At 40.3% G+C, this 25,558-nt stretch overlaps 1 protein-coding gene across 3 annotated transcripts in view; it reads left to right on the forward strand.

Moving 5' to 3' along the window:
- LOC149502445 (uncharacterized) overlaps positions 1 to 25,558 on the forward strand; it is a 72,907-nt gene that overhangs the window by 41,194 nt on the left and 6,155 nt on the right. The window contains exons 3-5 of one of the 3 annotated variants that reach the window (XM_089728998.1): positions 19,983 to 20,084; positions 21,295 to 21,408; positions 25,230 to 25,353. In XM_089728998.1, coding sequence (XP_089585124.1) covers positions 19,983 to 20,084; positions 21,295 to 21,408; positions 25,230 to 25,353 — 340 coding nt within the window. The remainder of the gene's footprint in view (positions 1 to 19,982; positions 20,085 to 21,294; positions 21,409 to 25,229; positions 25,354 to 25,558) is intronic. The other 2 variants (XM_089729000.1, XM_089728999.1) reach the window with 2 other exon arrangements.

A 25,558-nucleotide genomic window follows, 5' to 3' on the forward strand; every position in this document is an offset into this window, starting at 1 on the left:
GAGTATATAAAATAACATCTTCGAGGTTTGTTTGTCCGTTCGTATTTTTACGGGTCCTTTATACAGCTATGTTATGGGAAAAATAATATTTCTATGTGTATTTCATTATTATTTTTCCTACCTATGCTGATAGCCTTAAGATGCTATTTCAGCTTCACCCTAACGTGTAGGTGAGTGAGCTCAGGGGGCTCAAACCGGAGTGTTGCTAACACTGGCCCCAGCAAGGGCAGTGCTTCGCAGAATCTACCACCGGATCGGAAACGTGACCCACTGAGAAGATCCGGCGAGAAACTCAGTGGGCTGTGTATTTTTAATAGTAATAACAAAATATTATAAAAAGTAAGTAAAGTCAAGTTCATTCGACAGATAACTAGTTTTGAAGAGATTTCTTAAAGAGAAAAGTTTAAATTAAATCGAGAATTTGTTTCTTTCATGAAAATTCATTATCGTTATGCAGATTGAGTTTAGTAGGATTGTGTTTTCAACGTTGTTACTTGGTCATGTTTCTCACGACCGTCTATTGTGAGCACCGGCTTGAATCGACCGCCGCCATCTTATCCTACCGCCATCATACATTGCGGCTTGAAGTGTAGGGCTGCCTTCGTTTCAATATTAATTTTAATTTAGCATTTTTTTTATTTTTTTTTTATTGCTTAGATTGTTGGACGAGCTCACAGCCCACCTGGTGTTAAGTGGTTACTGGAGCCCATAGACCTCTACAACGTAAACGCGCCAGCCACCTTGAGATACAAGTTCTAAACTCTCAGTATAGTTACAACGGCTGCCCCACCCTTCAAACCGAAACGCATTACTGCTTCACGGCAGAAATAGGCAGGGCGGTGGTACCTACCCGCGCGGACTCACAAGAGGTCCTACCACCAGTACCGTGTTTAACTCGTACTTCTTAAAGTTATTATTAGCGTGGCTTTATAGTAGCCTAATGATCATAGCATGGAACAAACAAAAAAACCTTCACATCGACGCTGACTAATAAATGCCAATATGGTCAATGAAATTTTACTGGTGGTAGGACCACTTGTGAGTCCGCGCGGGTAGGTACCACCGCCCTGCCTATTTCTGCCGTGAAGCAGTAATGCGTTTCGGTTTGAAGGGTGGGGCAGGCGTTGTGACTATACTGAGACCTTAGAACTCATATCTCAAGGCGGGTGTCGCATTTACGTTGTAAGTGTACATGGGCTCTAGTAACCACTTAACACCAGGTGGACTATGAGGTCGTCCACCCATAAAAGCAATTAAAAAAAAACGTATTTGAAGATTTTGCCTTAAATCTTCCTCGACTCAACAATCGAGAGCTCACCTCGACTCATCCTGAAAATCAGTGTCTTTAGTTATAAATAGATCTTATCATTTTGATAAAATAAAATAGACCATGAGTTTTCCTCAAGTTTCTTGAACCTTGACTTCGGCAGTTGCTCCATCGTAGACTGAAAAATAGACGCAAATTTGAAGGGATTTTTAGCAACTAAGAATACCGATTTCTTCTTATTTGCTAGCGGAGCGGAGTCAAGGAAATTTTAAAATAACATCAAGAAGACGTGCATAACTGGTGGTAGGACCTCTTATGAGTCCGCGCGGGTAGGTACCACCACCCTGTCTATTTCTTCCGTGAAGCAGTAATGCGTTTCAGTTTGAAGGGTGGGGCAGCTGTTGTAACTATACTTAAGACCTTAGAACTTATATCTCAAGGTGGGTGGCGCAGTTACGCTGTAGATGTCTATGGGCTCCAGTAACCACTTACCACCAAGTGGGCTGTGAACTCGTCCACCCATCTAAGCAATAAAAAAAAATTACATTTTATTCGTCGAAGTTCTAATTCTGTCCAACTAATGTCTAATGTTTTTTTACAGCGTTTACACAAAAATACTATTAGTGTTTTGAAGAGTGACATTTGTCTGAATTTGGGTTTCTTCTTAGCGGTAAGAAGATTCTAAATGTTGGCAGAAAAGTTTCTAAATTGGACGGTAGCTAACACAACAACCAAAGATTGTTAAATAAAACCTTGTTCGATCGTGATTCACGTCTAAAGCGATATAAAAGCTTAAAATAAGCTTTAAGTATCTATTATTTAAGTAAATATATATCGAAGAGTGATTTGGATTTAGCAACATTTTGGCAATGTAACGGAAGAGCCATTTAAAGTTTAAAATTTGGCTAAAATATAACAAAAAAAAACTTCTTCAGCTATTTCAATGGAGTAAACTTAATTGAAGTTCAATTAAAAACTTCGAACTGTTAATGCAAATATCAAATAAAACGCACCTTTAATTACGAAGATAAACATTGCGTTATAAGCGAAATATCGCTTAAGCCTTTTACCTCTCGACATTAATTTAAGTATCTTGAGACTGACTGATTGTATTTGAGACCTTAGACCTTATATCTCAAGGTGGGTGGCGCATTTACGTTGTGGATGTCTACGGGCTCCAGTAACCGCTTGGCACCGGGTGGTCTGTGAGCTCTTCCGCCCACCTAAGCAATAAAAAAATAAATTAAAAAAATACTAATACCCGCAAACACCGCAAAAGATCACAAAAATTAAATCCTACTTTTACCAGCAGAAGTTCTTCTGTCATTGCGAAATAGAAAAGTCGAATGGAAAATACATCACTTAACGGATAAACATTTCCTAGCTTCTACCTAACTATTAACCAAAAAAACCTACACGTCAACAACTGACTCCGCAATATGCGTTCTTATTGCTTTCCACGAGCATTATATCCACCTGTTACTGACGCAAGTCTCCGAATCTTTGACTATATCGATTTGTGGCCGTTCTAATGTCGACCTTCAAAAGAATTGTCGACAGCAATATACAATATAAGCGGCTTTGGAGTTTGGACTAGTCACAGAAAATCCTTTGATGGTTGGTCACCGCAATGCTAAGCACAACGCACCTATTTTTTAAAATCATACGTGATATTTCAGACGTAGTCGAAATGGGAAGACGACATATTGCACAAACATAGCCAAATATGACCCTTATGAATGGTGAGATTGAGTTAACGAATCCAAAGTTTCAGTAAAAGAGTTTTTTACATAGGCCCAAAGTCTGGTAATTTTGTGGCAGTGGCATTTGGCAATCTGATAATGTGTGGTAATAGTTGCTCGTGGACATCAACAATCGTAGAGACACATCCAACCTCTTTCTTACCGCTTACACTGCTAATAATCTATTTATGATCACAAATATCTAAAAATCTAAAACATATCAAATGAAGTAAGTGTCTATACGAAATTTAAAGCTTCGATCTCATGCATGAGAAATGCTTTTTTTTTCCTACCTAAGCTGAGAGCCTTGAGAGGTTATATCAGCGTAGCCTTAACTAGTAGGTGAGCTCACGGGGCTCAAACCCGATGACGTTTGCTAACACGAACCCTAGCAAGAGCCGTGCTTCGCAGAATCTACCACCGGATCGGAAACGCGACCCACTGAGAAGATCCGGCGAGAAACTCAGTGGGCTGTGTCTGAGAGTAACGAGAAATGCATGTATGCGTGTGGTATAGTTTTCTCTAAACATAAAGTGAAGAACAACATAAAGTGAAATCACTTTATGTATACCCAAACACAGATAAATGAGAAAAGAAAAAAAAAACAATTGCAAAGAGATTTCGTTCTCTCTGCTTAAACTTCGACAATTAAACTTTGTACCTACCAATTTGGGGGCAAAAGTTCAGCAGCTTCAATTAAAAGTACGAGAGTTTTATATTACAATTCGAACAAGAGTTTGATCCAAGGTTTGCGTAAAACTTAAAGAAAATCTAGTTAATTTATTCGATATTTGTTGTAGATATTGATTTGTTTTTACTGCGGTCGATAAATAGGTGCGCGGGTAGGTACCACCATCCCGCCTATTTCTGCCGTGAAGCAGTAATGCGTTTCGGTTTGAAGGGTGGGGCAGCCGTTGTAACTATACTGAGACCGTAGAACTTACATCTCAAGGTGCGTGGTGGCATTTACGTTGTAGATGTCTATGGGCTCCAATAACCACTTAACACCAGGTGGCCTATGAGGTCGTCCACCAGTCTAAGCAATAAAAAAAGGTGAAATAAATTCAAATTTTGAACTTATATTTGAGGTTAGGTAGCGGAATTCTCGTTTTGGTGCGCCTTAATACCAGTTACCCTATATAAACCTGCTGGTCGTCGTGGCCTAAAAGATAAAGATACCCGGCGTACTCATATCGAGCGATGTGACTATACCGGTGTTCAAGTCCCGGCGACAGGTAATCGATTCTTGTAATAAAAAGCATACGTACGTTCACGAATGTCTTCCACGATGATGAATTAATATCATAAAATAAAAATCGAATCCACAAAATTATAATTTCCGTAGTTATTGGTGGTAGGGCGTCTTGTGAGCCCATACGTGTAGGCACCACCATCCTTCTTATTTTTACAACCGTTATAGTATTCAATTGGGACTTAGACTTCGTTAAGTGGTTACTGAGCCCCTAGACATCTACAACGTAAATGCACCACCCACCTTGAGATATAAGTTCTAAGGTGTCGGTATAGTTACACCGGCTGCCCCACCCTTCAAACCGAAACAAATTACTGCTTCACGGCAGAAGTCGTTAACGGTATTTGCATTCTGATGTCTATGGCCTCCAAAAATCTGTTAACACCACGCGTGGTGTAAACTCATCTTCATAATAAATTATGAGTAAATAATAAACAGACATATGTGTAGTTAACATAAATTAGAATGATTGTAATAAAAACAAGTACAGAAGTTTTCTGTCTCATTCTCGCAAAGGCTATAAAGGGATTTTATATTTGTTTATTACCAATGCCACTTTTTCGTTTTATCGAAGTTTCCAATCACAGCGATGCTAAAAGTTAAATTTAGCAATTAAATTCAAGAAAAGCACGTACGGATAATGGTTACACACACATACGTAGAAACCGTTCCTTCGTCTGACAGTTTTATCTAATAAATATTCCAAACAGCGCAAGACATTTCTATACAAAGAACTCAAGAATACAACCTTAAATTACGAATCCTTTGTATTCTTTGAAAGGAAGAAAATATCGATTTCGCTACCCAATTTTCAAGTCAATTACCATACGCTAACACAAGTACAGGGGGTATTATTCCAAATGCATTTTTATTATAACTAGTGGTCCTCCGGTAGTCAAAATTCAACTTTAATTAATTGATATTATAAGTTTGTACACTATTATGATTCTATTGCCAAAGACTTATGGTTATACTTCTATTGCGCTAAGACTATGTAAATTTTAGACAAATACTATAAAGACAAACAATATTTAATCTATTCTCAATTTGACCACAGACTATAAGCAATAAGAAAAGTTTGACAATAAACAAATAGTATGCATGCGTGTGTGTGTCAAATACACGATAATGTGTGTAATGTTTTCTTTGTTTAATGTATTTTTTATGCGTAATTTAAAAAAAAACATTAACATTTTGCACTCCTTCTCTATATTCTCTATAAGTGTGGAAAAGGAGAAACCCCATTTTGGGCCTAAGCGTTACACGAATGGGATATGTACCAAAAAATTCGTCTATTTTGCTTGATTAACCTATTGAAATCTTAGCTTCATTGACAATGGCCAAGTGTAGAAAATAAGTTGAATTCAATTTTTTGTTTTAAACAATCTTTGTAAACATCTGCAACACTTATTTCAATATACGTAACTAACTCCACAAACGTGCGGATTAGAATTAGAGCATCCATAAAATAGGATCGATTTAGTGGAAATCGAGTGTAAAAAATAATTAATACTCTTTTACTTTAGGATAAATGACTGTTTTTACAGGTATTTTAATCAATGTAAATAGAGTATGGCCATCGAATCGTGACACAACTACTTACAATAGCGGCAATTCAAAATATCTACAACTGACAACATTAAATATAGCATGAAAGGGTAGTTTTGCATTTTTATATAATGTTGCCAACTGAAGATATTTTGGATTGCCGCTATTTAGTTTTGCCATGATTCGCCGGCCAGACTGTAAACTTAATCTCATTGAATAACGTAACGTAAAGCACCAAAATCTACTAACAAAAATCATTAAAAGAAATAAATAACTGTGCCATTTAGTTATGACACGAAATCATGTCGGCAACTGCGGCAATTCAAAATATTTTCAACTGGCAATCTTAAATATAACATGAAAAAGTCGATTTGGTACTTTGAGTTTTTCTATGGTGTAGTTACATTAATAATTTTACTGGTGGTAGGATCTCTTATGAGTCCGCACCTCCCGCCCGCCTATTTTTTCCGTAAAGCAGTAATGCGTTTCGGTTTGAAGGGCGGGGCAGCCGTTGTAACTATACTGAGACCTTAGAACTTATATCTCAAGGTGGGTGGCGCATTTACGTCGTAGATGTCTATGGGCTCCAGTAACCACTTAACATCAGGTGGGCTGTGAGCTCGTCGATGGGTATCTAAGCAATAAAAAATAAAAATAAAAAAGGCATAAAATAAAATGAAATGAAATGTGATGAGATAATATGGGAGCACGTAATGATTTATATTTTATATAAAAAAGTTATCATATAAATATAGTTTTTCATATAAAAAAGTTATCATATAAATATAGTTTTTCATATAAAAAAGTTTTCATTAAAATTAAAATAAGACTAACCTAAAGGTCTTAGTTACCAGGTCATAAAATCCCTTAAAAAAAACATTTCGTGCGCAGCGCGTATCGCATTACGTTGTTTTTAATTTTTGGCTTTCGTTCGTTTTCGTAAACAACCTAACACGCGATTTCTCGTAACAGGTTCCATTTTTATTTTAAAGCAACCTGCTGCTGCAACAGGTTTCGTAAAAAATTACTCATCTTTAGTAGGAAACAGCCTCAAAAATATCGTTTTTATTAAAATATTTCGAACAATAAACATAACCTAAAATGTAAACATTGTCTGATTTTACCAATTTGGCCATTGCTGGGAGACCTGAAAATTGGGCTCATGAAACCTTCTTAGGTATTGTAACTTATGCCCAAATTCTAGCACTGTAACGCCAGGCCCAAGTTTGTATGGATTTCGGGTTTGTCCTTTAATACTCCTCCGTCCGCGCAATTTTCGTGAAAAGGGATCTAAAATTTTTGCTTCACGTATTAATATATATGTCGTGGATAATGACTTTTAATAATACTAAGACGGTGGTTTTGATTATTATTTTAAATGATGAAATGTTGTTTTGATAAATATCACAAAATGAAGGGTAGACTCCGTAACGCCACAGTATAAAATGGCGGTACGTGGACAGAGTCGTGGCATTCCGTATCAGACAGTCATTCCGTCCGTCTCAGTCAGTGAGTCTCTGTCAGTCAGTCAGTCAGTCAGTCGGTCTGTCGGTATGTGCAACGAAACTGTCTGTTTATCCTGTCATTGTGAAAGTTGTGTGTGTTGAGTTTCAATAATTATTATTCAAAAGGTTTTATTGACTTTTTATAAACTGAGTTCAACCAAATACGAGTGATGACGGAACTTACCGCTCAGCCATCCCCGCCGCCGCCGCCGACATCAGAAGTGAGATCAGGACTCTACTCTCACTGGCGTGACGTGTTTGAACATGTTCGAAGTACAGCAAAAAAAACATGATGCAGATCAGAATACTAGTAGTGGTACGCCACAAGAGCGTGAATGCAGCATACGTAAGTCGTGTCATAACGTCTGCTACCTCGATGGAAGATCTGAGCCACGAAGAAATCGTCACATCTTACGTTCTAGCTCATGTTGCCCAGTTGACTCTCGACTTATCACATGGCATTTACTAGCGGAAATACGACACGTAACAAGCTATTGCAAGAAATTAGGGCAAGTGCAAGTCTCAAGTGAAACTTCGATCGCAATAATGGATCTGTCATGACGAGTGGGTAGTTCCGACACGAATCGTTTTTAAGCCAATGACTACTGCTAGTTACATGGCGCTAGTGCAGTAAACCAAGACATGAGACGGTGAATTGTCGCTGAAACTTTAGAATCTACTAGATTCAATACCAATAACACTACACGTTCGATGACTTCGGGCTCCAGCAAGCAAGCAAACAAGAAAGCAAGCAAGTTTCCGTGGGGAAGAAAAATTGACACATCTGAAGTCGTCGTGACCTGTAAGATAAGACGTCCGGTGCGTTCGTGTCTGGCGATGCGGCGGTGTTCGGGTCCCGCTGGCGGATGCAAGTTTTTCTGGTGAAGTGCGTGCTTGTGCGTGCTTGACAAGTGTTCGCGGTTGGCTTCCTCAGTGTGGGAGTAACATCGTGTAGGAGAGGTGGAACCCGTAAAATTGTAGTGTGCGTGGTGGCTGGTAAGATTTGCTGTGGTAAAAAGTTTGCGTGGTGGTAAAATGTCTTGTGAGTCTGCACAGGTAGCCGGAGGTGAGTCTTCCGCGGTCGCGGCCTACCCAGTCTGCGAGAACCGGGCAGATCGCCTCAACGGTACGGAGGCCGGCCGACGGGTCCGCCAAACGACGAGACCACGCCTCCAGCACGGACTGCTGAGATTGGAGCCCCCGCGCTCCGGCTGCACTTGCGCTAGGGCGCGCCACCTCGTAGGAGACTGTGAGGTATCCTTGAATGACTCTGACTGCGATCGCGCGCTGCCGGCGTCGCAGCGCGGCGACTTTCTCGTGGGTAAGGACGTGGCACCAGACGGGTGCTCCGTATAGTGCCATCGACCGCACGGGTACCATCACCCTGCCTATTTCTGCCGTGAAGCAGTGTGTATTTCGGTTTGAATGTTGGGGCAGCAGTTGTAGCTATTCTGAGACCTTGGAACTTGTATCTCGGGGTGGATGACGCGTTTTCGTTGTGGACGTCTGTGGGGTCCAGTAACTACATGGCAACAGGTGGGCTGTGAGCTCGTGCATAGTCCACCCATCTAAGCAAAAACATTGCCTCGAGTTGCCGCCGAGGCAAATTGATGGCGCGATGTCATCGACGGCCGCGAGCAACGCAGCAGCGGAGCGATGCAGTGACGTGCCGGTAGCTGCGTAGCACCGGGTATTTTGGTAAATGAGAAAAATCTGGTGAGTCGTTTTATTTTTATTTGGAATCTGGTGCCGAATGTTCTCTTGTCGAGAAATCTATTAGTAGTAGCTTCATAATTCAGCAATTTTATACGATGGTTCTCATAAAAGGTTACTGTCGATTAGAGTCACAGGGATGACTGTCGATTAGAGTCACAGGGATGACTGTCGATTAGAGTCACAGGGATGACTGTCGATTAGAGTCACAGGGATGACTGTCGATTAGAGTCACAGGGATGACTGTCGATTAGAGTCACAGGGATGACTGTCGATTAGAGTCACAGGGATGACTGTCGATTAGAGTCACAGGGATGACTGTCGATTAGAGTCACAGGGATGACTGTCGATTAGAGTCACAGGGATGACTGTCGATTAGAGTCACAGGGATGACTGTCGATTAGAGTCACAGGGATGACTGTCGATTAGAGTCACAGGGATGACTGTCGATTAGAGTCACAGGGATGACTGTCGATTAGAGTCACAGGGATGACTGTCGATTAGAGTCACAGGGATGACTGTCGATTAGAGTCACAGGGATGACTGTCGATTAGAGTCACAGGGATGACTGTCGATTAGAGTCACAGGGATGACTGTCGATTAGAGTCACAGGGATGACTGTCGATTAGAGTCACAGGGATGACTGTCGATTAGTCACAGGGATGACTGTCGATTAGTCACAGGGATATCGATTGAGTCACAGGGATGACTATCATTGAACACTTGTAGTCACAGGGATGACTATCATTGAACACTTGTAGTCACAGGGATGACTATCATTGAACACTTGTAGTCACAGGGATGACTATCATTGAACACTTGTAGTCACAGGGATGACTATCATTGAACACTTGTAGTCACAGGGATGACTATCATTGAACACTTGTAGTCACAGGGATGACTATCATTGAACACTTGTAGTCACAGGGATGACTATCATTGAACACTTGTAGTCACAGGGATGACTATCATTGAACACTTGTAGTCACAGGGATGACTATCATTGAACACTTGTAGTCACAGGGATGACTATCATTGAACACTTGTAGTCACAGGGATGACTATCATTGAACACTTGTAGTCACAGGGATGACTATCATTGAACACTTGTAGTCACAGGGATGACTATCATTGAACACTTGTAGTCACAGGGATGACTTAGTTACTGTGTACATGAATTGTACGGGGAGAACTTGCAGCAGTAGTAAATCACTTATTTTCGTTTGTGTAATCTTTCAATGTCGTTATAGAATTTGTGTTTAGAATAAAAATTATTTGATGACTTTTAAATTTTCCGATAAGTCGTAACGTGTAGTCAGGAGTGATCGAGCGGAACAAGTGTTCTCGTGGATGTTTTTGATTGTAGGTTAACCATCACACGAGGACGTGTGACGTGTCAGAATGGCCGTGTCGTGGATAATGACTTTTAATAATACTAAGACGGTGGTTTTGATTATTATTTTAAATGATGAAATGTTGTTTTGATAAATATCACAAAATGAAGGGTAGACTCCGTAACGCCACAGTATAAAATGGCGGTACGTGGACAGAGTCGTGGCATTCCGTATCAGACAGTCATTCCGTCCGTCTCAGTCAGTGAGTCTCTGTCAGTCAGTCAGTCAGTCAGTCGGTCTGTCGGTATGTGCAACGAAACTGTCTGTTTATCCTGTCATTGTGAAAGTTGTGTGTGTTGAGTTTCAATAATTATTATTCAAAAGGTTTTATTGACTTTTTATAAACTGAGTTCAACCAAATACGAGTGATGACGGAACTTACCGCTCAGCCATCCCCGCCGCCGCCGCCGACATATAGATATTATTACATTTATATAAAATTTCATCTGCCGTGCTATAGTTTCGTTAAGCCTAAAAATGGCTCGACTCATCTGAAACTTGCTTTCAATTTGTTGGGAAGGAAGAAGAAAGGAAAATATTGAAATTACGTAATGTACGTATTTCACCTATCAGCTATTGATAATAAAATTAATAGCACGCAATGTAACACAAAGAAAAATCAACTGACGCACGGGGTCGATGACTCAAAACAATAACAATAAAATTTCACCATTTAAAAAAAATTTCAATTAATATAGAGTTTTAAAGGAACCGGAAAAAATTTGGTTCAGTCGCCTTTAACTTTAGTAGCTTTTTAAATGTCTCACGGATCTAAGCCTAAATGTGCCACTCTTATTTGAATAACGAAATAAAATACACATTATATTGTTTGAAAACTATATGTACTTTAAGTATTTCACGAATACCGTACTACGTTTAATCCGTTTACCGGTTTTATCGAAGTATAGTAAGATATCAGGATATATTCACAAGTATTATAATATTACATAATGAATATATTCGTATTAGCTAATACTGAGAAATATCGGTGTCTACGCGAGACACTGTGGCTTTATTGTTTCTATAATAAAACTAATTGAATGCTTGCTACTTGCTTTAATTACAATTTACAATGGTTTAGTCGTGATTGTTCTGCGATGAATGTATGAATGTGACCTTTCTCGAAAAGGAAGGATCTTGTCCCAATAATGATTATTGTGAGGTAAATTAAGAATATTGTTGAATGCTGTCAGCTCGCGGTGCCGGTAGTAGTAAATGTTTTGGTATGACGTTTTGGCTAGCTTGCTGTGCTAAACGAGTCAGGCGCCGCGACAATCGGTATTAACCTATCCATAGTATTTAGTTTGTGAAACTACAAAGAAAACTTCAAATAGCCGTTTGATATGTAAGGAGGTTGATTTTATATTTGAATACATAGTATAATTTCTATATTAGCCTCTCGTATCATTTGCGGTTCCAGGGCGGCTTCGAGACCCTTCCAACTGGGTCAAGGAATCTGCAGACGGCACAAAATTCTTGTGCAGATTTTTTCTCTTTAATTTATTTTCGCCCGCGATGATTACGTATTGATGCAAAGTAAAGCATAGGGTCAAATAATCTCAATGTGAACGAAGAAAGTTATATCAGAGCTATTACCGTTAATCCCAATATTTTCGGTTCGCGGAGGACAGAAGTTAATTCAGTACAGTTTGTCAATGTGGATTTAAATTTACTAGTGGTCCCGCAGTAGTCGAAATTCCACTATAATTAATTCAAATTGTAATTTTGTACACTATTATAATTGTATTTTATACTTCTATAATCACAAATTTCGCCAAGGCTACACTATAAAAAAATATGAATAAAGACAAACAATATTTAATCTATTCTCAATTTGACCACAATTTGATCAAGAACAAAAGTTTGACAATAAATAGTATGCATGCGTGTGTGCGTCAAATACATGGTATGTAGTGTGTGTAATGTTTTCTTTATTGATTTAATGTATCTTTTATGCATTATTTTAAAAAAATATTAGCATTGTGCACTTCTTCTCTATGTTCTCTATAAGTGTAGAAAATTTCATACTCCTCCTCCAATATATAGATTTCAGTCGAGTCTGCGTTCCAACTGCGGAACTGCGATAACTATTACAAGAACATATTTTTAAAACAAACGAACTCTGAAAGTGCAAGACAAAATTTATTCAAAGGTTACCCGTATCGTTTACGATTGGGTTTGACCAGCTTTATCCCAAAAAGGACGGATGAAATGGAGTTTTATTTCAGACAATCTAATTTCCGTATTGGCTTTCTCAATTTCTCCTCCGCTTAGCTAGAGAAGGTAGTAAAAACTGGTATTTTGTTGATCTGAGTCGTATACAGATTAAACAATGTATTTACATCAGCAGAGTATAGCTCTTCAAGTTGCTTCTGTGGTATTAAATTTTCGACGATAAAAAAGTAATGGCTTTATAATATGCTAATCTACAATATGCATACAGGTCGACTTTATAAAAATCTTCCACAACATGTGCTTAAATCAAAATAGCTCTGTTACTTAGACTAGCTAATCCAATTATTATCGAACGGCATCTTTTGTACAAAGTGTTTGGTAATCTGTGAGATTTTTGTCATCTAAATTCTAGGGAGTGTCTTCAAATAACAAAATCTCATAAAACCAAGGTTTCCGCAGAATTCAATAAAAAGCGCGAAGTTCGTGACATTTTTCATAACAAACGGATTATTCGTCGAGTCCCCGTAATGTGGGGACGAAGTGTTTCCGTATAATTGTATTTACGTTATGTTAGGTTTTATTTTATAAAACATTAATATACTCGTAGCCTGTCATATAAAATGTACAGGCGTGTGATGTAATAGTGACCTTGGATGGGCCCTTAAGCCAGCGTGGGTAAAATCGCCATGTGTAGCCCGGAAAGTGAGAGCATGCGTTTCATTCAAACGAAGCGATATGGTTTTGAAGTGGCCCCTACTCTATTTTCTATTTTTAAATATTGTAAAAATGAATCATCGATACCAACCTAATATGTAAAAATTTAGTGCTAAACTTTTTATTCGATTGTGGCATTCTTATAGTGGTCGGAAAACAGAATATTTAGAATTGTTTTATTTTAGATTTCTAAATTTTTCCGGAACTGAATCCTGTGCAGAAAATATTTTTTTATTTAATATTTTTACTGCTCCTTTAGGCAGACGACCATGGATGTCAGCAATGCCAGGAGCAGAGCCAAGCCGCTACCTACTGCTTAATACTCCCTACAAGCCTCGTGTGAAGAAGGACATGTCATAATATATCATAAATATGTTTGTGTAAAACTAACAATGTTCTGAGCGAATCCCTTTGATACAGATCAGTGCGCCATTTCAAGAAAGCGACACGACACGAGAATCCTCTGATCGTGGCCGCCGGTAACTACATTCCCGATCCCTGTGGACCGAATGGTAGACAGTCGACGTCGCCCAAAACACGTCATTTCGGATCCTCCCGATACACTAACGGTGCTTTTAGGTAACCCAAGCACCGGTCAATGTTCTCGTCGAACACGTCGCTAGCGGCGAAGGGCTCGGCGAATAAATTAACCCACAGACACAGCCCACTGAGTTTCTCGCCGGATCTTCTCAGTGGGTCGCGTTTCCGATCCGGTGGTAGATTCTGCGAAGCGCTGTTCTTGCTAGGGTTCGTGTTAGCAACGACGTCAGGTTTGAGCCCCGTGAGCTCACCTACTTGTTAAGGCTACTCTGAAATGGTCTCTCAAGACCATCAGACTTAGGTAGGAAAAAAAATATTGAAATTCTTAATAAGCATCGATTTTGTTTTCACGTAATTTATAACACTAAATTACAGACACACAGCTGCAAAGGTCAACCAATGGTACTCGCAAGCCGCAAGCCTTCCAGCAATTTATTAGACATGTTTCAAATTTAATGCTCTAATACACAAGCAGATTTTTTAAATTTTTTTGTAGCGTACTGGTGGTAGGACCTCTTGTGAGTCCGCATGGATACCACCACCCCGCCTATTTCTGCCGTGAAGCAGTAATGCGTTTCGGTTTGAATGGTGGGGTAGCCGTTATAACTATACTGAGACCTTAGAACTTATATCTCAAGGTGGGTGGCGTATTTACTTTGTAGATGTCTATGGGCTCCAGTAACCACTTAACACCAGGTGGGCTATGAGCTCGTCCACCCATCTAAGCTATAAAAAAAAAGCAGATTCACGAGTTTCGCTCAAAACGCAATTCATAAGAAATACCGAAGCTTAAAACGTTTGTAGCGGAATCAAAAACATCATTTTTAACGTCTTTCTATCTATTTGTAGTTGTAGCCCCGCTTACAAAGAAGATTCTTTTTCGTTAGCTCAAAGGTATGTCTGTCTTTTATCCGATTGACAAACAAATAATACGTATATTATATTATTATATCAAATATTTGTGTTATTCATAGGAATAGCTAGAATAAAACTGAGATATCTCAATTTATATTTCATATCTTCTGTAAACGTATTAAGCTAACTTAATTAATTAATTCTAAACGATTGCCAATTTTTTGGTGAAACTTGTGCGATCTCTTTCGACTTGGACCGTGTTTTGTCGAAACAACATCTATACAGCCAACACCGTAATGTGTGCCTAGCCTTACTTCGTCGGTCACTAATATCATTATGAGACACGTCGATATAATTACATACTAGCTAGCTACTGTATTTTTAGATATAAGTTCATAACTGACATTCAAGTTGTGAGCCGTAATATTAGGTATTATTCTCATTAGATAGTATTTTTTCGTTTATTAAGAAGAAACGCCCGCGGCCTGGAAGATAAGCTGAATAAGCATCAAGGAATGTGACTAGATTACAATTCAAATTTCGTTGTTTTTTTTGTGTAATTAAATACTGATGACGTATTATATGGGTAGGTACGACTATCTTATTTGAAGCATTCCCGTATTCTGGTGTAATGCGTACTTAGTAACGCCCGGCTGTATCTGGGTTGAACAGCAACAAATGTCAATAAATTGCTAGCAATGGCGAGGACGCGTACAGTAACTTCATATCGTCCACTCCAGCTATGAAAATATCTGAAAATGCACTAACTGGTCTGATTGGCCGACCAAAAGCGCTGTAAAATGTAGACTAAGAATATAGCATATTTAATCATCACAATAAAATAAATTATCACCGATAATAACGAGTATATTTAAGATAAATAGCTTAATAACTTTAGTAAATAACATGAGTGGCAAGTCAAATAAAAAAATTAGTTATTTATTTTTTTATCCGATATAATACAACTATTGTAATATCATCGGTTCTTGATGCGTCTACAAATTTTCATGTTATTGAATTTATAATATATTACATATTATATGAATTTGGTGTAATTTAAGGTATTTATTTTAATGCCCTTGTAGGCAATCGATCGGACGGTCCAACCTGATGGGGAGCGGTTACCGTCGCTCATGGAGTTGCTAATGTTAGGAGCACAGCCGAATTGCTGTTCAGTATTCCCTTACATAAGTATATAGAAATGGGGGTTGATTGCTTCCCGCTTCCGTAGGTTTAACCCGCGATTCCCTACAAGTGACCCCTGGGTGGTGCAAAACGGGAGCCGAACACATAATCGGTGGTAGGACTTGTCCGACTGGCTGGCGACCACCCTCCAACTAGAGTCCGCCGCCAAATAGCCTAGCTGTGTTCCGGCGTGTGGGTTGGAGAGCCAGTTTTATTCCTTCCCTTTCCTCTTCCTTGTTCGGGGTGAATCTTGATGATGCCTGGAACATGCGGAGCAGACGTGCGTGCGAGCTCGCGGGACGTGATTGTTTGACGGGGGTATAGGGAGACCCAGTGAAACGGTGTTCGCCGCCGCCCGCCGGTCAGTTGGGGACCTGAACCCGGGTGTCTCTACTAAACTCCGCCCCGGGAAGCTGTCCCGCCAACCGGTGTAAAATCCTGCCGTGCGGTCGTCGTGCCGGAGTCGGAGACCGGAGTGGATCCCGGCGATCGCACGCAGGGTGGACTGGGGGCCCTTCCATGCCCTGCGTCAGTCTCTCACGCAACCCGTGGTCGAGCACGTACTGTGTTCCGCGCTTTATTCAGGTATCGTCATGATTTCGCTTCGAACTTCCTACCCCACCCATTCCCACTCTCCAAACAAAAAAAAATCAAACATGACAGCACAAAAAAGGAAAAGGGTTTTGTCGGCGATGCCCCATTCCACATTTAATGTGGATTTCAGCAATGTAAGGGGCCTACACAGCAACCTCGACGCCGTACACCACCATCTTGAGACGGCGCAGCCTGCCCTCCTTTTTCTGACGGAGACGCAGATATCTGCTCCGGATGATACTTCGTACCTTGAATACCCCGGCTACGTATTGGAGCACAACTTCCTGCGTAAAGCCGGGGTGTGTGTATTCGTCCGGGCTGATGTCTGTTGTCGCCGTCTACGAGGCCTCGAACAACGGGACCTGTCCCTCTTGTGGCTGCGCGTAGACCATGGGGGTTGTACCCGAGTCTACGCGTGCCTGTACAGGTCCCAGAGCAGTGATGCAGGTTCAGCTCTGATAGAGCATGTGCAAGAGGGGACTAGCCGCGTGCTTGAGCAGTACCCATCTGCGGAGGTGGTGGTTCTTGGAGATTTTAACGCTCACCACCAAGAGTGGTTGGGGTCCAGAACCACTGACCTCCCGGGTCGGGCTGCCTACGATTTCGCCCTGGCCTACGGCCTCTCCCTGCTGGTGACACAGCCCACCCGTGTCCCAGATATTGAGGGGCACGAGCCTTCTCTGTTGGACCTTCTGCTGACCACCGATCCAGCCGGATACAGTGTAGTGGTCGACGCTCCGCTTGGATCGTCTGATCACTGCCTTATCCGTGCTGCCACACCACTCTCTCGTCCTAGTCGTCGAACGACGACCAGGTATCGAAGAGTTTGGCAGTATTTGTCAGCAGATTGGGATGGATTGCGTGAATTTTACGCATCCTACCCATGGGGGCGGTTCTGCTTTTCCTCTGCTGATCCTGACGTCTGTGCGGACCATCTTAAAGACGTGGTACTCCAGGGGATGGAATTGTTTATTCCCTCCTCTGAAGTGCCCGTTGGGGGTCGCAGCAGACCCTGGTATAACAATGCCAGCAGGGATGCTGCACACCTCAAGCGGTCCGCATACGTGGCATGGGATAATGCCAGGAGACGTCAGGACCCTAACATCTCAGAGGAAAGGCGGAAATATAACGCCGCTTCCAGGTCCTACAAGAAGGTTATTGCCAAGGCGAAGTCGGAGCACGTTGCTAGAGTTGGCGAGCGACTAAAGAGCTATCCCTCTGGGAGCCGTGCTTTTTGGTCGCTCGCCAAAGCCGCAGAAGGAAACTTTTGCAGGTCTAGTCTCCCACCACTGCGAAAGTCCGATGACAGTCTGGCCCATAGTGCGAAAGAGAAGGCTGACCTTCTGGTCAAACTCTTCGCCTCGAACTCGACCGTGGACGACGGGGGTGCCACACCACCGAACATCCCCCGGTGTGATAGTTCCCTGCCGGAGATCTGCTTTACACAGTGTGCAGTCAGGCGGGAACTCCGACTCCTGGACGTCCATAAGTCGAGTGGGCCAGACGGCATCCCCGCAGTGGTTCTGAAAACGTGCGCCCCTGAGCTGACGCCTGCGCTAACGCGTCTGTATCGCCTCTCTTATTGCGCTAACAGGGTTCCGTCTTCATGGAAGACCGCCCACGTCCACCCTATCCCCAAGAAGGGTGACCGGTCGGACCCATCGAGCTATAGGCCTATCGCGATAACTTCCTTGCTTTCCAAGGTGATGGAGCGAATAATAAATATACAACTCCTGAAGTATCTTGAAGATCGCCAGCTGATCAGTGACCGACAGTACGGTTTCCGTCACGGTCGCTCAGCTGGCGATCTTCTCGTATACCTTACTCACAGGTGGGCTGAAGCCTTGGAGAGCAAGGGCGAGGCTCTTGCTGTGAGCCTTGATATCGCGAAGGCCTTCGACAGGGTCTGGCATAGGGCACTTCTGTCGAAGCTACCATCTTACGGAATCCCCGAGGGTCTCTGCAAGTGGATCGCTAGCTTTTTGGATGGGCGGAGCATCACGGTCGTTGTAGACGGTGACTGCTCTGATACCATGACCATTAACGCTGGCGTTCCACAAGGTTCGGTGCTCTCCCCCACGCTTTTCATCCTGTATATCAATGACATGCTGTCTATTGATGGCATGCATTGCTATGCGGATGACAGCACGGGGGATGCGCGATATATCGGCCATCAGAGTCTCTCTCGGAGCGCGGTGCAAGAGAGACGATCTAAACTTGTGTCTGAAGTGGAGAACTCTCTGGGGCGAGTCTCCGAATGGGGTGAATTGAACTTGGTTCAATTCAACCCGATAAAGACACAAGTTTGCGCGTTCACTGCGAAGAAGGACCCCTTTGTCATGGCGCCGCAATTCCAAGGAGTATCCCTGCAACCTTCCGAGAGTATTGGGATACTTGGGGTCGAGATTTCGAGCGATGTCCAGTTTCGGAGTCATCTGGAAGGCAAAGCCAAGTTGGCGTCCAAAATGCTGGGAGTCCTCAACAGAGCGAAGCGGTACTTCACGCCTGGACAGAGGCTTTTGCTTTATAAAGCACAAGTCCGGCCTCGCGTGGAGTACTGCTCCCATCTCTGGGCCGGGGCTCCCAAATACCAGCTTCTTCCATTTGACTCCATACAGAGGAGGGCCGTTCGGATTGTCGATAATCCCATTCTCACGGATCGTTTGGAGCCTCTGGGTCTGCGGAGGGACTTCGGTTCCCTCTGCATTTTGTACCGTATGTTCCATGGGGAGTGCTCTGAGGAATTGTTCGAGATGATACCGGCATCTCGTTTTTACCATCGCACCGCCCGCCACCGGAGTAGAGTTCATCCATACTACCTGGAGCCACTGCGGTCATCCACAGTGCGTTTCCAGAGGTCTTTTTTGCCACGTACCATCCGGCTATGGAATGAGCTCCCCTCCACGGTGTTTCCCGAGCGCTATGACATGTCCTTCTTCAAACGAGGCTTGTGGAGAGTATTAAACGGTAGGCAGCGGCTTGGCTCTGCCCCTGGCATTGCTGAAGTCCATGGGCGACGGTAACCACTCACCATCAGGTGGGCCGTATGCTCGTCTGCCTACAAGGGCAATAAAAAAAAAAAAAAAAAAAAAAAAAAAAAGATGAAGCAAAGAGACCAAACTAGGATTTTCCTTCATAATGTATCTACCAGAAACACATAAACGCGACCAAATCTATGATTTACGTAACACAGCATTTGGAAATAGATATTTTAAAAGGTTGGCTGGTTTACTTGTGGTAGGACGTCTTGTGAGTTCGCACGGCACCCTGCCTATTTCTGCCGTGAAGTAGTAATGCGTTTCGGTTTGAAGGGTGGTGTAGCCGTTGTAACTATACTGAGACCTTAGAACTCATATCTCAAGGTGGGTGGCGGCATTTAAGTTGCAGCTGTCTATGGGCTCCGTTAACCATTTAACACCAGGTGGCCTGTGAGCTCGTCCACACATCTATGCATAAATAAAAAAGGGTGCCATCTAATTTGCATTTTTCTCTTCTTAGCCAGCACCGCGCTGCCGACAACAGAAGCAATAATAGTCCACGACGAATCAACAAAGAAGTCACAGCCTTCCCCTCCATCGAAGATCTCCGCCGGTGAGCGCGGTAAAGCTTTGATTAGTACAAATTTGGTTTGATATTTTTTCACTTTTGGAATTACCGTAACTAAACTCATAAATTATTTAGATGTTTTGGTCCCTTGCTAAAATTGATTTTTCGAAACATACTATTATATAATACAGTTACTTTTGTACAAGTCAAAATATGTAGTAATTATAAAATATCACAAAATTTGACACGTGCTTCCATTATTTTGAAATATCACTGGAATAGTTTGAAGGACCGATAATTACAAGAAATTAATCGATATTTCGTTGTACCATGTAATGTTATTATCGTAACAGATCAAAGCTACAAGTAAATTACGATTGAAATGTATATGAAGAACCAGAGTAGGTCAACGGGGATTGATCATCAGATAATAAGCGGAACATAAATCCGTTTTCAAATCAAAAGAGAAGGCCTTATTTTTTTCCTAATCAAACGTCTACGGATATAAGAAAATACATATTACCTAGATCAAACACAAATGAAGCATGAAAGATATATAATAATACTAGTGGTCCCCCAATAGTCGACATTCGACTATAATTAATTGAATTTATACGTTTGTACACTATTAAGATTCTACTGTCAAAGACTATTTAATAAACTTCTATATTCACAGATTTCACCAAGACTACACTTTAGACAAATATTAATAAAGAAAAACTTAATCTATTCTCAATTTGACCAAATACTTTAAACAATAAGAAAATTTTGATAATAAACAAAGGTGTGTTGTGTCAAATACATGCGTGTAATGTTTTCATTTTATTGATTTAATGTATTTTGTATGCATCTTATAAAAATATTATCATTAATGTATTTTTATACATAATTTAAAAAAATATTAATATTCTGCACTCCTTATATCTATACTAATAATACTTATATAAATCTACAGTAGTTTTTACGGATGTTCCGTTATAACTACTGAACCATGCATCTGATTGACTTGAAACTTGGTATCCATGTAGAAACTACATGTACTTAATGGATAGGCTAATATTTATATGAGCGTTGGACTCCCTAATAATAATGACAATAAATAATAATGTTAGTTTTAAATGCCCAGCGAAGCGGGTGAATACGGCTAGTTGGGAAATTTCATACTCCTCCGTCCGTGCGATTTTCGTAAAAAGGGGTATAAAGCCTTTGCTTCACGTATTAATATATAGATGAAGACTGTCATTAAAGTTCAAACTAATTACAGAATGGAGTGGCGCAACGGGTGGTCCACCTGCTGAAGTGGTTCTGAGACTACATCCAGTGCCTACACCGACTGCTCGTGTCAACGCTTCCTATCCAGACATCGACAAGAATACGAGTAATTTAATTTGTTACATTGATTAGTGCCAACGACTTGCGGATTGTCTTCATACTCTGTCTTACTCACTGTTCACCTGCTGACCGGTGGTTATCCAGTAAATAGAGTCCATAGATACCACAATTACCACCGCTTTCTTCCAACATGAAGTCGAAGTTTTTCTTGCATTGTAAAGATGTTAAAGTTTGTAATATACTGGGTTTAAGGGCACTATTTTCTTGTATTTTTTTTATTGTTTTGATGGGTGGATCATCTCACGCCCCACCTGATTTTAAGTAGTTACCGGAGCCCAAAGACATCTATAACGTAAAAGCCGCCACCTACATTGAAATATGAGTTCTAAGGTCTCAGTATAGTTACAACGGCTGCCCAACCTTCAAACCAAAAGGCATTACTGCTTCACGGCAGAAATAGGAAGTGTGGTGGTACCCGGGTGGACTAACAAGAGATCCTACCACCAGTAGATTTTCTTGCAATGTAGTGAATGTCTCAGCCCCAAAACTGAAATATGACTGCTTTGCTGCAATAATAGCCCGGATTTCTATTTCCGGTCTGAGTCGATATCTTTGATAAAGTTATTTATTTAATATACGGATATTTTGGGTGTTTGCTTATGTTTTTTTTTATTGCTTAGATGGGTGGACGAGCTCACAGCCCGCCTGGTGTTCAGTGGTTACTGGAGCCCATAGACATCTACAACGTAAATGCGCCACCCCCACCTTGAGATATAAGTTCTCAGATCTCAGTATAGTTACAACGGCTGCCCTACCCTTGAGACCGAAACGCATTACTGCTTCACGGCAGAAATAGGCAGGGTGGTGGTACCTACCCGCGCGGACTCACAAGAGGTCCTACCACCAGTAAATGTTGTATCGAATGCATGGATTTCGCGTATGAATAACATTAGAAAAAACGCTAACTTGTAGTCGCTAAATGAAACGACTGCTTGGTCTTGTTACATTCACGTCCGAACTTGGTTTGTTGTAGATGCACGTAATATCGCGACCTCCTTATAATTAACTTCCCTGTCTCAAAATGCGTTTTATATAAGTTGACATTTTTATTATGATTGTTTGTTTACGAACAAGGTTGTGCGAATTTGGAATTCCCTTGTACATTATATTATTCGCTCTAGTTGTTCTGGCATTTATAAAAATGTACTGGATAAGTTAGGCTCCTCGTTTGTATATACAATTATAATGGTTTATTTGTGTTTATAATTAATTTTTTATTGTAGTTTGTGTCTTGGGTTATTTAGGCGTTATTTGAAAAGTATTTTTCAATCTTGGATGGCTATTAGGATTTACAAGCCTCAGTACTGCGAATTTTACCAACGACGATCGATAGTGACTTTTCATAAATTAAAAATAGAATACTGTTTAATTCTGAATAATCAACATTTATAATTAAAAAATTATATAGTAACAATAAAAAAGCAACGTAAAACCGATCAAATCATTTCAATTATGTCTACGATCCGAAGCTATAATCTTCATTGGCACATTTTTCCTTAAAGCATTCAGATTTATAAAACATGTATGACAAGAATTCCCGTTGTACGTAATTATTATTTCATCGTAAATAAATGGCCAGCACGGTGTTTTGTTGGTAAAGATATAGATATAGATATAGACATTGATATAGATATAGATATAGATATAGATATAGATATAGATATAGATATAGATATAGATATAGATATAGATATAGATATAGATATAGATATAGATATAGATATAGATATAGATATAGATATAGATATAGATATAGATATAGATATAGATATAGATATAGATATAGACATAGACATAGACATAGACATAGACATAGACATAGACATAGACATAGACATAGACATAGACATAGACATAGACATAGACATAGACATAGACATAGACATAGACATAGACATAGACATAGACATAGACATAGACATAGACATAGACATAGACATAGACATAGACATAGACATAGACATAGACATAGACATAGACATAGACATAGACATAGACATAGACATAGACATAGACATAGACATAGACATAGACATAGACATAGACATAGACATAGACATAGACATAGACATAGACATAGACATAGACATAGACATAGACATAGACATAGACATAGACATAGACATAGACATAGACATAGACATAGACATAGACATAGACATAGACATAGACATAGACATAGACATAGACATAGACAGATATATCAGAACAGAAAAGATAGGAAGATGTATATGGAGAAAAAAAACTGATTATATTAACAGAAAGGCAGTTTTAAAAAAAAAACTTAAATAATATACTCGTCAATTGTAACTACCTATAAACGAAGTACGTACAGTGAATAATTAATTGTAAAGGAAATGAACATGTCCTGTTCGAACCATACTGGTTTGGTATTCACAGCTGCTTCGAATAATTAATTACGAAGCTTGACAAAGATTATCAACGTTAACTTAGTTTTGAACCGTTTCTTAAGCAGCAGTCGTTAAGCAAACTTAGTAACAGACTTCGTACCGGGCACTTTGAGAAACTCTATCAAAAATGGTCACGGTTTGGACCACTTTATTTCTTTCTTTAGTACAGTTTTCTTCTTAACTAAGAGTTAGGCTACCTTTGAAGGGATTAATGGTGCTTAAATAACGTTTGACTGCTTCCTTACTTCTAGCAGAGTAATGCCATCGGAATATCCTATCACCTTATGTTGTCCTTGTATAACGTCTTAGCTTTTGCCCGCGACTTCATCCGCGTGGAATAGTTACTTTGGCATAACGTTTAATTTTACCCGCGACTTCATTTACGTAGAAAGTGAAAATATTTTTGAATAATAGAATTTTAAGCAGCTATTTAAGGTACCAAAATCACGCTTTCTAACCGACTTCAAATGAGGAGGCTATCAATTCGACCACCATTTTTTATCTATGTATGTTCACCGATTTCTCGAGAATGCTTGAACCGATTCTGATAATTCTCTTTTCTATTTTTTATTCGAATGTGTAAACTTCCCGAATTGTCCTGTAATCATCAAGACCTGATGAAGTTAAACTAATCAGTGAGAGCTGTGCCAACTCGTACCGTCATTCTACTATTCCTAGTAGCAACCTTCATCATTCTCACAAGCTTCCGTAAAACTTTACAGCTGCTGAAGATTCCATATAGAGTCGGTCCTACAATGCTAATATATGTAATTGTAATGATAATTATGATTTTAATAATAAAATGTAATAAAATAATTGATAGTTTGAAATTGTATAGTCTGTAAGTTCATTGTATCTCTCATTTCTATTTAGTATTCGATGAACGCTTCCATCCAAAATGATCTAACTTCTAACCAAGTTAAAACTCTCGTTTCGTATTACGATATACTTGGCTTCATTTCTGACATTTATATATAAATCTTATAAATTAACTAACTTTATCAAATTTTAAAAGCGAATCATGCTCTTGGATTGTCCATGAAGGAATTTTTAAAATAAATCCTATCGGTGTTGTGATTTCGTATGAGTTATTGCGTAGTACTTATAAAAGTGACATTCATATTTGATATATACCTGTATACTGGTGGTAGGACCTCTTGTGAGTCCGCACGAGTAGGTACCATCATCCCGCCTATGAAGCAGTAATGCGTTTCGGTTTGAAGGGTGAGGCAGCCGTTGTAACTATACTGAGACCTTCGAACTTATATCTCAAGGTGGGTGGCACACTTATGTTGTAGATGTATATAGGCTCCAGTAACCACTTAATACCAGGTGGGCTGTGGGCTCGTCCACCTATCTAAGCAATAAAAAATTCACACATTCATTGTCTGGTCAGATGGCAGCGGCGTGGTGGTCAGAGCTGAAGAAGCACTGATAGTGGCGTTCGTCTTGCTGTTGTGGGTGGCAGCCATTGCTTTGTTCTTCAACCGCTGGGGCAAGATAAGGTGTGTCTATAAGCTGTACGTAGATTACATAACATTTCCTTTTACTGCACTATCACAGAAAAACTGTATTTTTTTTTGTTCAGCACCAATTCTTAAAAAAAAATATTTTTTTTACGATTATGCCAATAGCTGGTGGGTTTTAATATTCAATGAGAAAAGCTATATTGTTAAGAGCTTAAAATCTAGTTTTTGTTTCATACAATTTTGTCTGTGATAAGTA

This window comes from Bombyx mandarina, chromosome 08, assembly GCF_030267445.1.
Source record: "Bombyx mandarina strain Sakado chromosome 08, ASM3026744v2".
In the NCBI taxonomy this organism is placed as follows: Eukaryota; Metazoa; Arthropoda; class Insecta; order Lepidoptera; family Bombycidae; genus Bombyx; species Bombyx mandarina.